The 13632-nt window shown below is 40.7% G+C and overlaps 3 protein-coding genes and 1 long non-coding RNA gene across 7 annotated transcripts in view; 2 read left to right on the top strand and 2 right to left on the bottom strand.

The window, feature by feature from the left end:
* Positions 1-112: 112 nt before the first annotated feature.
* On the bottom strand, positions 113-701 carry LOC105566030. The gene is made up of 2 exons (XR_001009241.1): positions 468-701; positions 113-376 (listed from the first exon to the last, which is right to left on the bottom strand). It is a non-coding gene; the product is annotated as an uncharacterized LOC105566030 (long non-coding RNA).
* A 12-nt stretch (positions 702-713) lies between these two features.
* LOC105566031 (glycerol-3-phosphate dehydrogenase [NAD(+)], cytoplasmic-like) lies at positions 714-10183 on the top strand. Of its 2 annotated transcripts, XM_012019717.1 has the most exons (8): positions 714-883; positions 2446-2623; positions 6299-6439; positions 6545-6686; positions 7161-7273; positions 7416-7646; positions 7877-8076; positions 9374-10183. In XM_012019717.1, exons 1-8 carry the CDS (start codon positions 849-851, stop codon positions 9426-9428), a joined length of 1095 nt encoding a protein of 364 aa, XP_011875107.1. In that variant the 5' UTR covers positions 714-848; the 3' UTR covers positions 9429-10183. The 2 variants fall into 2 exon arrangements, with proteins under 2 accessions (XP_011875107.1, XP_011875108.1); XM_012019718.1 differs by lacking the exon at positions 9374-10183 and having other exon boundaries at positions 715-883; positions 7877-8927.
* Positions 10184-10691: 508 nt separating this feature from the next.
* The window catches only part of LOC105566027 (glycerol-3-phosphate dehydrogenase [NAD(+)], cytoplasmic-like), an 8978-nt gene continuing 6037 nt past the window's right edge, over positions 10692-13632 (top strand). The window contains exons 1-2 of one of the 3 annotated variants that reach the window (XM_012019712.1): positions 10692-10852; positions 11857-12037. In XM_012019712.1, coding sequence (XP_011875102.1) covers positions 10806-10852; positions 11857-12037 — 228 coding nt within the window. In that variant the 5' untranslated portion in view covers positions 10692-10805. Of the gene's footprint in view, positions 10853-11772; positions 12038-13632 lie in introns of those variants that run through there. The other 2 variants (XM_012019710.1, XM_012019713.1) reach the window with 2 other exon arrangements.
* Positions 12145-13632, bottom strand: part of LOC105566026 (peroxiredoxin-6-like) — a 5103-nt gene continuing 3615 nt past the window's right edge. Inside the window, exons 2-5 of the mRNA XM_012019709.1 lie at positions 13097-13253; positions 12729-12946; positions 12549-12624; positions 12145-12398 (exon numbers count right to left, since the gene is read on the bottom strand). Of these exons, the coding sequence (XP_011875099.1) occupies positions 12270-12398; positions 12549-12624; positions 12729-12946; positions 13097-13253 (580 nt within the window). The 3' untranslated portion in view covers positions 12145-12269. The remainder of the gene's footprint in view (positions 12399-12548; positions 12625-12728; positions 12947-13096; positions 13254-13632) is intronic.

Below are 13632 nucleotides of genomic sequence, written 5' to 3'. Positions count from 1 at the left end.
AGCCCAAAATTGCGACAGAAGTGCATAATATCTGGTATTGACAAGTACTTACTATTGCAGCAGTTTGCTGTAAGAAGCTACTGTAAAATTTTATATTGGATGAAGTAAAAAGTTCTGAGCGTTTTTTCGCTTTATTTCGACGATGAATTAACATAGTGTAGCTTTAGTTAACATAGCATTAACATAGCGATTGAAGAAGTCCTCGTCCCTATTGGTAAAAAACTTTACCAGCTCGTTTTCACAAGCCTCTCTTGAGGCCAGTTTTGTACCATCAAGAAAATTTTGCAAATGCTTGAAAAGGTGATAATCGCTTGGTGCCCAGGTCTGGACTGGACAGAATTCAACAATTCTGTTGCACTACGATGAGTGCAAGTTTCTGCCAACAGAAAGATAGTCAAAGCTTGGAAATGGAAAGCGAATGATTTTTCGTATACAGTTTTACAGCAGAATTGCAATGGAAATGTTACCAGATAAAACAAGAGTGGAAAAAGTTCCCGTAACTTCTTTGACTCGAGTTACGGTGACGAGTTCTGCTGCCAACAGCAAATTATGACAAAACTCGTGGCGGTTCCCGAATCTCTCCCGTCACCCGAAACGATTCGGATGAGCCTCGCACACTTGTCGCCAGCCACGACACCTTACCCCTTCCAGCGCGGGCCTTCCCACCCGGTTCGACGATATTCTTATCAGCCTGGACAGACTTCGATTGACGCACGCGTCCCACGGTCGCCCCACCGCGACTGCTCCAGTCGTTCATCGGCGCCCGAACGAAGCGGTGGTCTCTGCGTCCCCACGGTCGGTCCTCAACTTCGCCACCTCGCCCGCGTCGAGTCCTCGAGAACAACACCATGGCATCCGTGTGCATCATCGGCTCCGGCAACTGGTGAGTGCGGGAGGTGGTGGGACCTCGGCGAGAGTCGTCGCCAGGAGGAACGTCGACGTCTGGGCGACGGTGATCGATTCGCACGTGCGATGCCCGTCGCGCACGTTTCAGGCGCGTTGCACGCGTACTTACCAAGTTACCACGCGCCCACCCCGATCCCGTCGCCCTCGGCCTCTGTATCGACGGATCGGTTGCGCGCAGCCGGGGTCCATTCCGATCGTTAATCACGTGCCCGAGCGGGAAAACCGCCGCGCTGGTGCGGTCTGGTTTCGCGTGCGCGCGTGCTCGGCAAGTTAATTAAACGTCATGGTCGGAGGAGCGTAGTAGGCGAGATGGGATGAGGCATCGCGAGAGATAAACATTAACGCTAGAACCAGTCGAAATGACTTGTTAAAGTAAAATCTTTGTAAACGTCGCACAAACGTAAAAATGGAGCATTTTTATTAGGTTTTTCAATTGGTTCGCAATACAAGTGGTTCAACTTTTCCCTTTGTTCAAAGATGCACGATAATTATTGTACAGACGACAGTCCCCTATTATGAGACAGGGCTCCTAATATGAGATAGAGCGGAGTTTCTGCTGAATCAATAGGCATCATCTGTTGGTTCCACCATGAATTTATTGTCTAAAGATAACTAAGTTAGAACTATTACGTAATACCAATTTTAACTCGTAGTATTAACTTCTAGCATGCCTCGCGGCTTCGCCCGCGGTCTCGCACGCGCGTGACTTTTGCTCTTCATTAATTTTTCCCCTTCGTCTTGTTTTTACTTCCTTTTCTTTCTTCTAAAACTTCATTCTGCTCTCTCAGGTTTTCTTGAAATATCTTTTTGTTTCTTCTTCTCCAGGAGAAATTATTAGCTTCTTCCTTTTTCTTCGTCCCTTCCTGCTCTCACGCCTTGTTTGCGAGTCTATTCAATTCCTTCTGGCTTATTTCTCCTTTCTTTTTTGTTTTGTATTTCGCATTCCTTTCTTCTCCTTTTCTTTACCGACATTTACTTTGCCTTTTCAATTTTTCTTGAAATATATTCTTCGCTTTTTCTTCTCGAGGAGAAATTACTAGTTTCTTCCTTTTCCTTCGTCCCTTCCTGCTCTCACGCCTTGTTTGTGAGTCTATTCAATTCTTTCTAGCTTATTTCTCCTTTCTTTTTGTCTTGTGTTTCGTATTTCTTTCTCTCCTTTTCTTTACCGGCATTTGTGTTATTCAAAGTGCTACGTGGAGATTGTCCGGAAATAATCAAAATTTCGGCAGAAGCTGAAAAACCGCGTCTTCCACAACTGTTTCTTGCCATTGCTCATCATTTTCTAATTTTGCGGGAATATTCCGATAATAGTCCGAGAACTTTCCGGAATTACACTATAACTTATTAAAATAGTGGAGACTAATCGTCAGTAGTTCCAGTATCAGTTGGGCAAAATCCAGACACGAGTGTCGAAGGTCGAAGCTCGGCCGACGTGCACAGAGCGTTCAGTTTTGCTTATCTCGCGTGCAACTGCTTCGAAAGTTAATTATCGCGCGGAAAGTTAATTGCAAAATGCTAATTGCAACTGTGAATTTGCAGGGGCTCGGCCATCGCCAAGATAGTCGGCGCGAATGCGAAAAACCAGAGCATTTTCGCCGACCGGGTCACCATGTACGTTTACGAGGAGATGATCGATGGGAAGAAGCTGACGGAGATCATCAACCAGACGCACGAGAACGTCAAGTATCTTCCAGGGCACAAGATACCCGAGAACGTGGTAAGACGACACTCCAACGTTGCCCGCCCACGCGGTGGGTCTTGCGTGTCTCTCCTCGTCTGTACCGTGATAAAATTTTCGTTATCACAAGCGTACGATAAAATATTGTGTAATAAGTAATTTTTCCTAGCACTTTGTACTTTATATCGCGTCGTTATTATTACTGCCTTGCTGTTTATGCCACTTTTTACTGGACGATGCTTTTTTTTAAAACGAATTTTGATAACGCCAGTTGTCAGTGACTGCAACCACTCAGATAACAGTTTACGCTGAAAAGACGCCATAAAGATAACTTTAAGGCCTGGTCTACAATAAGTTGTTAGATGTTAGTCAGAAGCCAAAACTATGTGCCAATCCTTCAGTCGTAATGGCTTCCGGGTGGCTGCCGCGTCCGTTTGCAGTGTGGTGCAGACGTTTCGCAAACATTGCAGCTTGCATCATCAGGGCTGGGAGACTCTGATACTGAGCTTGAGTTGTGTCAATCCTTCTTCTACATCTTTTAGACGTACATGTCTAAGGCCCGTATTCCGAAGCCTCTTTTGTCAGTAAAAACTCTCTAAAGGCCCGTGTCCACGATGTTAGAACTTGGTCCAAGTTCCGAGAAATGAGTAGCCAATCAACTTACAGCTTTTATAGAATAGTTGTAAGTTGATTGGCTACACATTTCTCGAAGCTAGAACTTGGACCAAGTTCTAGCATCGTGGGCCTTAAGAGCTTCTAAAAGTGGCTAATAAGCCTTCTGATTGGCAACAAGCCACTTTTAGAGGCGCTTTTATCGATAAAAAAGGATTTAGAGTACGGGCCTAAGTGACAACTCAATGCCATCTTAAAGATGTCTTTCAGACATGCATGCTATCTGGGCAGCCATATTTAAAATATTAGATAGACTATGATCAGATTACATTAGATTATATGCCACTGTAATGTAAATTACATTTATGTACATTGAAATTGCATACAATCTAATGTAACCTGATGACATTCTACCTATTATTTTAAACAGTGGAAACGTCTCCTCATTCTTCACATTTTCAATTTTGCTGATACTTCATTTATCACACGGCGACTTTCTCGGATGCACTGACAGATTATCGGGAGAAAGAGCCTCTAGAAATTTTCTATCTTGTTATAAAAATTAGTCGTATGGCGAATGAGGTAGTGTCCAATAAGCAAACGCACCAAGCTCGTGTTCCGCCGGCAGAGTCCGCCGATATTATCTGACAGCAGATTGCCAACGGAATCCTGAATGGAATCCGTCTTCTCGTAATTCAAGTGAGACGTATCATTTACGAAGTTACGAAATGGCAAGTGAATTTGCCGTAACATTCCGTTGGCAGATTTCGTTATATTTCCGCTGGCATTCTGCCGGCGAAATTTACAGCGGGCACTTTGCAAAATCTATTTTCGACTCTCTGGACACTTATCAGTTATCGTCCAAGACTCTCCTAGATTTTTTTCTTTTGCAATTTTGCCACCGTCGTGTTCCTTGGCACACTTTAAATCCCTTAAACTGTGCCCCCTAAGGACGTTGAATCATCTCGTCGCCGCATCTCCATCGGTTTCCACTTTTTTGTGATTCTAGATCTCGCATAGTGGATCTCTTCTCTTTAACGGTGAAGTCCTCCTTTAACCAGAGATACTGCATACGAAAAATTTCAAGTTCAAAGTCGCTGGGAGTCGTTGTTCCCCGTAGATGCCTGACATCTGTTCGCTCGAAATCGCTGGCGTGCCCAATGAGAAGGAAAACAGATAAACGACCGGATTGAGCGCGACTGTCATTATCATATTGCGGACGCACGTTCGCCGATTCTGAACTTTAATCGTCGTACTTTGACCGCGATCAAGGTGCTTGGTATTGATTTACCGCGCGTCTTCGTTCGCATTTTTGCAATCGCAAGAAAGCTCTACCAACTCTTTTTGCCATTCGTCAAAATCTTGTACTTCTTTTTTCTTCAGCTTCCATTTCTGCTAATATCTTCTCCCTTTGAAGAGTCGTTACGTTCAGCTTTGTTTGATAGAGCTAATCAGATTAAATTGTAATACGATTCGCGCTGTGGGATTTTATGAAACTGCGCCCTTGGCTATAATCTCTCGTGAGAATATCCTTCGCTCCCCCCTCCGCGTAAGAACCGCTGAACATTTACAAAGCCGGCTAAGAATAACACGTTCTTCATGAAATATTCATCCTCCGAAGACACGATCCTATAGACGCATTCGACTAAGCGAGAACGCGTTGAAACGAGGGCGGCGAAGGGATTAGCTTGGAATACATTTTTATCTGGCTTGATTGGAAAAGCATGTAAAGGGCGTTCCGTTATCTCGGCTACTTCGGAGTCCATTCCTGTTGTTTCTCGGCTGACCGTGACAGACGAAATTGACGTAAATTTGAAGACTGAGAACTTTGTGCGAGACAGCGATTTTATTTGATCCAATTTGTTATTAAACTTAATCTTTGCTTAATTTTATTAGACTCAAGAAGAAAACACATGCGTTCGGACGTGCGTGCGAACAGGAGAATGACGATAATGGGATGAGAATAAACGGCTGATGACTTTACCGGATTGAAACAGAGTTACATCAGCGATTACATGGCGTTATATTATTACGTCGATTTTGTGTCACTCGGTTATATTATATCACCGATATCACTTTCTTTCGAAATTCTTACGGTATATATAAGACGAAAACAAGCTATAAAGATTACTTGCCTTTTTAAAACCGGTTTCTCATTAGCTGTGCGCGGCTTTCACGTCTCGTACGTCTGAGGAAACCGGGATAGATATTCAGAAGTCCGAAGTTCAGAGGCAGAAGGAAAACAACATTCTCAAGCCGAGAACCGCAAAGCGAGGTGTCTAAGAATTTGGAATACATTGGAAAGTCGCGGGAATACAAAGTTCTGGATATTTTTATCAAGGATCGAGAGTTCAACGTTAAAAAAATCCACCTGCACAAGACTCTCCTTTTATAAGGGAGAAACATTATTTTATTTCACGAAATTGCAAATATGAAGTTCTTCTCGTTTTATTAGAATCGTTCGTGGCGCCTCCTTGATTTTTAACATTGCGCATCGCTGCTGTTTATCGACGACTTTGTCAATCTATTTCTCTCCTAGCTCACTTCCAATCGTTTATTACTCGGACACTACAAGCTAACGTTCTAATTCTCGGACATCCAAGTCGTTTATAGAATTTACGATGAAAATTCTCTTTCCGGTATTTCTTTGTGTCATACTGATTCGATGGAGTGGTATTCAAGGACGCGTTATTTTCCACGTGTAACTGTTTTTGCTTATCATCGAGGCGCAGAAAACGTCGCGCCGATGAATTGCGACGGTTCTTTTGCGATATCATTTTATATTGTTTTATTGTCTGTCCTGATTGTAAATTTTGCCTTCCCGATCATCAGCAACTTTCTTGCACTTTTCGATATTCTTCTAAAATTCCAGAAGCTTTCCCTTTTTCTCCTTTCTGGAGGAGTCTATTTACGTCTTTTTGAGGGATTCTTGACTCCTTTTTTTGTCCAAACCAAGTCAGTTGCCCCTTTTTCCATATCCTTCAAGTTCCAGAGTACTAGAGCAAATTTATACGAACTCAAAGCGAATTTTCGCTTTGACTTATTTGTATTCTCACGCCGAGAGTCAGTCACTTAAGCTATCGTCACTTCGATTCGTTCCAGATTGCGGTTCCGGACGTGGTGGAGGCTGCGAAAGACGCAGATATACTTATATTCGTGGTGCCGCATCAGTTCATCCAGAGGATATGCAACAGCCTGCAGGGAAAAATCAAACCCACCGCCGTCGGGCTGTCGTTGATCAAGGTTCCGCTCTCCAACATATATTTTCTCTCGAGAATATTGCGCGTCTCTTTCAAGTAGCAGACCCGTTGGTCTACGATTGTTACATATTCGGAATATCCTTTGCAGGGTTTCGACAAGAAGGAGGGTGGCGGCATCGAGCTGATATCTCACATTATTTCGAGACAACTACATATCCCAATCTCCGTCCTGATGGGCGCTAATTTGGCTTCCGAGGTGGCTGACGAGATGTTCTGCGAGACCACCATTGGTAAAGGAGGAATTAAAATCCCGATCTTATCAGTTTAATCGCGATAATTTAATCAAGCAACATCTCACCTCTCAAAAAGATATTATTACGTTAGATAATGTTACCTTTGCGGCGATAAGAAATGTACGATGTTTTGCCTTAGTACCGTTCTTTCTTATGAAAATGCATCGCGTAATGAGTTTAATTGGCAAAAAGCATTTTGCTGATTTTATCTTGTATTTTATTGATCCGATTCTCGTATCGATCTTATTCTACTTCGCGCTTCATTGACATTAGTGATTCATAGCTCTCGAACGTGAGGCAAGGTTTGATGCATTTCTCAATTAAAGAGCTCGCTCGTACCGTTCTAAATCAATATTTCCAGAAAGTGGAGTTCGTAAAGCGCGTTATCAAGCTTGTGGAAAGTTTGAATTGCGTAGCTTTAGGGTAGTTTACTGATGAAATAAGCTCTGCAATTTAGATTGGAATTTGCAGGCTGCAAGGACAAAAAGATGGCGCCGATACTTCGCAACATAATTCAAACGTCGTACTTCAGGGTAGTAGTCGTCGAGGATGTGGATTCTGTGGAGTGTTGCGGGGCGCTGAAGGTGAGGATGACTATTTTTTACAATCTTATCGATCTAATTTTATTTATATTAAATTTAATTTCAAGAAGCAACCCTTTTTATCCCTTTCTGGTTTTAGTAAAATTTCGATAATATGTCATATATTTATAATAACGTTTCATAGAATATAGTTGCCTGCGGCGCTGGTTTCGTCGACGGCCTGGGTCTGGGCGACAATACGAAGGCCGCGGTGATCAGACTGGGCCTTATGGAGATGATTAAGTTTGTCGATGTGTTCTTCCCGGGCGGGAAATTGTCGACCTTCTTCGAGAGCTGCGGAGTGGCCGATCTGATCACGACGTGCTACGGTGGGCGCAATAGGAAGGTCTCGGAGGCCTTCGTCAAAACTGGCAAGGTCAGTAATGCAGGATGTGTTGGATGGACATCCCTATCTCTGTCTTGCATTCTGACTAATTCTGGCGGAATTTTTAGATTGCTTAGATCATTAAAAGATTTTTAACGTCCGTTATTGAAGTTTTCAAGAATACAATATTCCAACGACTGAATATACTGTATTCATATGTATGACTTTGAATTATTTTATAAGTTATTGCGTTGTACTGCATGAATAAATATGATTTGCAGACGATCGAGAAGTTGGAGAAGGAGATGCTGAACGGACAGAAGCTGCAGGGTCCGTTCACCGCCGAAGAAGTCAATTATATGCTGAAATTGAAGAACATGGAATATAGGTTCCCATTATTCACGGCAATTCATCGGATTTGCGTTGGTGAGCTAAAAGCGACGGACTTAGTCGACTGCATACGCAGCCATCCGGAACACATGTAAGCTCATAATTGTTATCATAGCATTTTGAAAGTGGTTCACTAACGTGATAGGGACAATTAGCCCGCCTAGATCTATGGATCCTTTATTACTGAGAATTTAATTAATCTGACTTCTAAACGGTCCAAAATCCTACAGATCGATAAAAAAAATGTACTTAAATTGCTTAGAGTTTCGAGCACTCAGCGTTCTGCGATGCCACGCAGAATTATTTTCAAGCACCATAAAGTGGAACTCACTGATAAGATAACTTTAGCACAGACTCGATAACGCAATGTGAAACCCGTATTAATCTTGAATCAAGTCTGATTATAATTCTGATTGCAAAATTTTATTACAAATCTTACATTGCTCGAAGTTTCAATGGTTCTTAGATGTTATGAATCTGTAGTCTCAAAGATTTAAAGGGCTCTAAATTTTATATAATCAGGCAATTTTCAGATACACGTAAACGCAAGATTTTATAAATTTCAAATTTCATGGATTTATAATTCAATGGTTTTGCGATTTAAAATTTTTATGAAATTTTCACTCGTTTTTACCGCAAATTTTGACTTTGTGATTCCATGACTTGTACATCGGTTTCTTACGGATCCAAGGGCTCTAAAAAATTATAAGTTCAAAAAGCTCGACTAATTTAGCCAATAAAATTCCCGTATCGCGTTGAACGCGATCGATAAATAACTTGTTACATTTTGCAATGTGAATATATATGTATACATATATATTTTATCGCGACAGAGATTTTATTCAATATTTTGACCGAATAGATGAATTAGATCTATAGATCCTCCAATTGTTGATTGTTGTATGCGTTGCCAACGAATGAATTCCGTTATGTAAACCGAAAGAGAGAGAGAGAGAGAGAAAGAGAGAAAGAGAGAGAGAACAAATATAATTACTTGTTTGTTGATAAAAAAATAAGACTTAGCTCTTCTGTCCCTCGTTTTCCTGGAATCTTAAAGTCTCCTTTCGTTCATGCATGACCAAACGAGGTCCTGTTTGATTTTTTCCTAAAGAAATTGCATGTAAGGTATTGTTGAAGCATTTGGATGAGCTTCAGGAGTGATTTTAGCATAAATTAAAAAACAATAAAATGCATAAAGACATATGTGCACCTAATTATGTACACATACTATATGTGTTGCAAATGGACTCACTTGACAATTGTTTATATATTTTCTTAACATTCCATCAGTTAGCTAATGCGAAATCTTTTTTTTCGGGCTGACGATAAATATCGCGGGCTCGCTATGTCGGCCTGAAGGGGTTAATTCGCATTCGCTCCGTATTTAGGGACGAGGACTCGCCGTCGTCGATGACGCTCAAGTCGCCCAAGTGCCGTCTCTGAGGATGCCGAGCGTCGTTCCTCGAGGGAAGACTGGTCGCCATTGAAACGCCAACGTCTTAGATTGTACGAAAGCGTGCTGGTTCAGTGACATATTGTTTTTTCATTCAGTTGTCAAACCAAAATGAGACATTAGTCGTTAAGCTGGGGTTCAGTCCGGGATTCCTGTTACGTTGCTCACTACAGTTGCTAATAATTTACGTAATTCCAGTATTAACATAGTGACTGCTCATTAGGTTTTACATTTATTTCTGTATTACGATCGCAGAGACGTTATTGACAACTTAGAAAGTTCAATTTTATGCAAAAGCTTGAGAAAGTTTGAGTAGCAAGCAAGTGAGATGAGCGAGTTCAGGGGAGGTAAAGGGGAGACTTTGTAAGATGATCAATGTATTTAAACGATGTTCGATGCAACTGTGATAGTTTATAGACTTGCGAATCTGTAAACTGTGATAGTTTATAGATCATTAAACAATTCATCTCATTGTGATTACTCTCTCTTTCACGCATAGCAAAACTTCTCAAAGATTTCATTTCCCACTGTGTATATATGAGAATAATTTCTTCGAGAAATTTTTATAATAATTTCGGTGAATATCGATGAGATAATCAGGCGTTCCTGTATAAGGAATGGTTTCGCATAATGTTCCAAATAATGAATAATATAATGCGTTATTATTGTAAACGATATTAGATGTGTAATCGAGAAATATTTTAACAGAGATTTTAAGCAATTGGTAAACACTTGAACTTACGGTCTCTCTTTTTTCTCGACTCTCGTATATTCCTAATCTTCAAAGCTTCTTCTGTCCCCGAGTACAATACAAAAGTAAATTTGTAGACATTTTTTATTGACATATAAAATATCTTAAATATTTAATTGTATTCAATGGAGCGTGCTGATGTTTGCTCGCAGTTGGCGCAATTCCAGTATTAATATAGCAATCGCAGCTTTATTCCTTATTACTTTTTATGTATTACACTCGTAGAATGTTATCGAAAAGTTTTGTCCTCCGTCACAAGCTTGAAGAGTCAAGATTCGAAGAACATTGTGCTCTTTGTCGTCTGTTAAATCTATAAAATTCGACAGAAGTGCGCGCTGTCAAGGGTCAAGTTGAAATATGCGACCTTAACTCATTATCGCGATTATCAGCGGGTCGCTAATTTCGTCGTGGCGCTTCTTCGTCGTTGCAGCACTCGTTCTGGGCTGGCCCTAGTCCAGAGCTTGCGCGCAAGCCGCTAAGAAAATAATTCACGATCGCCGCTAAGGTCAGCCGTCAGCGGGCTTTTAAGTCAGTCGGTCAGTCGAGCCTCGCGATTGATCGGCCGTCGATCGGGATTATTATTTGTCATCAGGGGAAAAGTTAAAAGGGACGAGAGATGCCGGACGCGAAGAAAAGAGTATGCATCGTCGGCAGCGGCAATTGGTAATTTTTCTCTTGTGCCAAGGATAATTAAGTAGGAATTAGTTGCGTGCACGAGAGATCGTTTCTCCCCGCTTTCTCCTTTTACTTCCCCGTCTTGTGTTGATTTATTAGGCTGCATGTGCAGTCTAATATTCGTTGGAGTCTTTCCTTCAGAAATGAGAGCTGTGTATCTTCTTTAGGTAAGTTTATATAATCGTAAACTAATGTTGAATAATCGCTGGAAAATGATATAAGAAAGAAATCTGGAGAATCTTTTTATACTTAATGTCGAAAGATTATATTATATTCAGTAATTAATAAAATAATTAATATCCAATGAAACGGCACTATTAATTTTAATGTAACGAATTGAATAAATAATAATTATGTTATGACAATATAAAATATTATTTACAATTTTTAGTAAGTTTTTATAATGATAATAATGTAATAATATGAAGGAAAAGGATTACATACATATTCGTTTATATCGTGATACGTTAAAAGAGAAAGAAAGTACATATATTTCATCTCAGAATTAAATCTGATTTTAAAAATCAACAATAAGATAGATTATAATTTTATTTGATCTAGTCGCGGCGACAAACGCGCCACAGTGCAATTGTGCTGTCTGCTTATTGTTCCAAAATTAACTCAGCGCATCATCACGCAATTTCGAGGGCTCATAATGTGTAGTTACATCAATTTAATAAAGCTTTGCAATTATATATCATTTCATTTAATTTCAATATTTTAATCATAGTCGGTAACTATACAAATATTATATATTTGATTAATTATGTGTGCGCGTATTACATAAAAATCTATGAAACAAATAAGTATATAAATGTATGAACTAAGTGACTAATATAATTATTTGTGTATGTATATATTTCTTTAACTGTAATATTGTTTGTGTTATAATACATATTATATTATTATTAATTATTGTTAATCGACATATTTATTGTAGACAATGCATTATTTGTGCAAGAAATTCTTTTTATCACGGCAAATCATTTCAGGGGCTCGGCGATCGCAAAGATCGTCGGGGCGAATGCCATGAAGTACAACAACATATTTGAGACTCGAGTGACAATGTATGTATACGAGGAGATCATCAACAACGAGAAATTGACCAGCATAATCAACACCATTCACGAGAACGTCAAATATCTGCCCGGTCACAAAATTCCGGAAAATGTGGCAAGTATCTCGAATATATTATCCGTTTTATTCGCAATCGATATTTGGCGTCAAAGGTAATTCTTTTAGAATAGGCATATTTGCAGGCTTAATTAAATAATTCGTCGTAGTTATCGAGTGCAATTTTTATTAGAAAACGGTCTGCCGTGTTACAATCTTCCAATCTCGCTTTAAAGGTGCTGAAAGCTATTCAGACGAAGCGAGTGGAAACATAGCGAAAATGTTTTTATAATTAGTAATTAGTGGTAGTGCGGACGTAGACCTTTCCGGACGGCATGGATACACGATCGACTCCTCCTGGGAACAGTTTCGGGATATCCTCCTCCTTCACCGTCGGCAGGATCATCACTTTCTCACCAGGCTGCAATATCATTCGCATAATTACATCGGGGAACGAGATCTCATTTCGCCGTCGTTATTGAATTAAGTTGATGCCACTTATCGCCGCAATTGAATCGGATTGGTGCTATCGCAAACGGCACGCAACGAAAGAGGTAAAAATGAGACTCACCACCCAGTTGGCGGGAGTTGCTATTTCGGGCCTTCTGTCGACCAGCTGCAGCGAATCGATCGCACGCAATATTTCGCTGAAACGATAATAACGTTCATTAATGTAACAAACTTAAATAGCATATGTTCGGTATGCAAAATGTCTGGGACGTATCAGATGCGTAGCGTCCAGTCAACTCACTCGACGTTGCGTCCGGTGGAGGTCGGATATTGCATGGAGAGTCGCAGGCGATGGTCCGGACTGATGATGTACAGTGCTCGAACGGTCTGAGCGGTTTCCGGATCGTCCTTGCTCTCCTCGTCGATCATGTCCAGCTGCACGGCGAGCTTGCGGTCGGGATCGGCAACTATGGGATACGGGAAAGCGCCGGGGATGTCCAGGCAGTACGACTTGATGTCCTGCAACGATAGAAAGAAATTAGAAATTAGGACCGGACAATTGATTGCAAACGAAGACTAACGAGAATTAATTCGAAAATTGAGAGATAGAGAAATGAAAGTGCATAAGAATTCGGAGGATGAACGAATATAGGATTAAAAAATGCCTACGTTGACCCAGTCTACATGGTCCTTGAGCTTGTCGACGGAATGTGCCAGCAACTTGGTGTTGCGCTTTTTAAAGTGTGGCTGATGCACCGCGATGCGACCCAGTTCGGTGGTGCACACGGGGGTGAAGTCCGCAGGGTGAGAGAATATGACCACCCATCTGCAACGAATAAATGAACGTTAATCAGATCGGACAGATTAAAAAATTAATTATAATACGATTAAATTACATACATGATAATTATCACGCATACATAAATCATAAAACATCAAAAATATATTGAAATTAAGAATCTGTATATAAAGGAGGAAAACGTTTGTGTTACAAATAGAACATTAAATTTAAAACAAAACTTCCAAATCGAGCGATATGGAAACCGGTTATATCATTGTCTTTCTGATAAGTACCGTAGCTGGAGCGATTACGGCACTTGTCAACAGGATTCACTTGACTGGTATACTCGGTCAGCGTCCAAAGATAAGTGAAAACAGGATACGAGTGTAATTAATTCCACATGATTTTAGTATCAAATCTTTGG

The sequence above is a fragment of the Vollenhovia emeryi genome, unplaced genomic scaffold, assembly GCF_000949405.1.
Source record: "Vollenhovia emeryi isolate VEMERY1.0 unplaced genomic scaffold, V.emery_V1.0 DF939147.1, whole genome shotgun sequence".
NCBI lineage: Eukaryota > Metazoa > Arthropoda > Insecta > Hymenoptera > Formicidae > Vollenhovia > Vollenhovia emeryi.
This window is presented reverse-complemented; position numbering and strand designations above follow the sequence as displayed.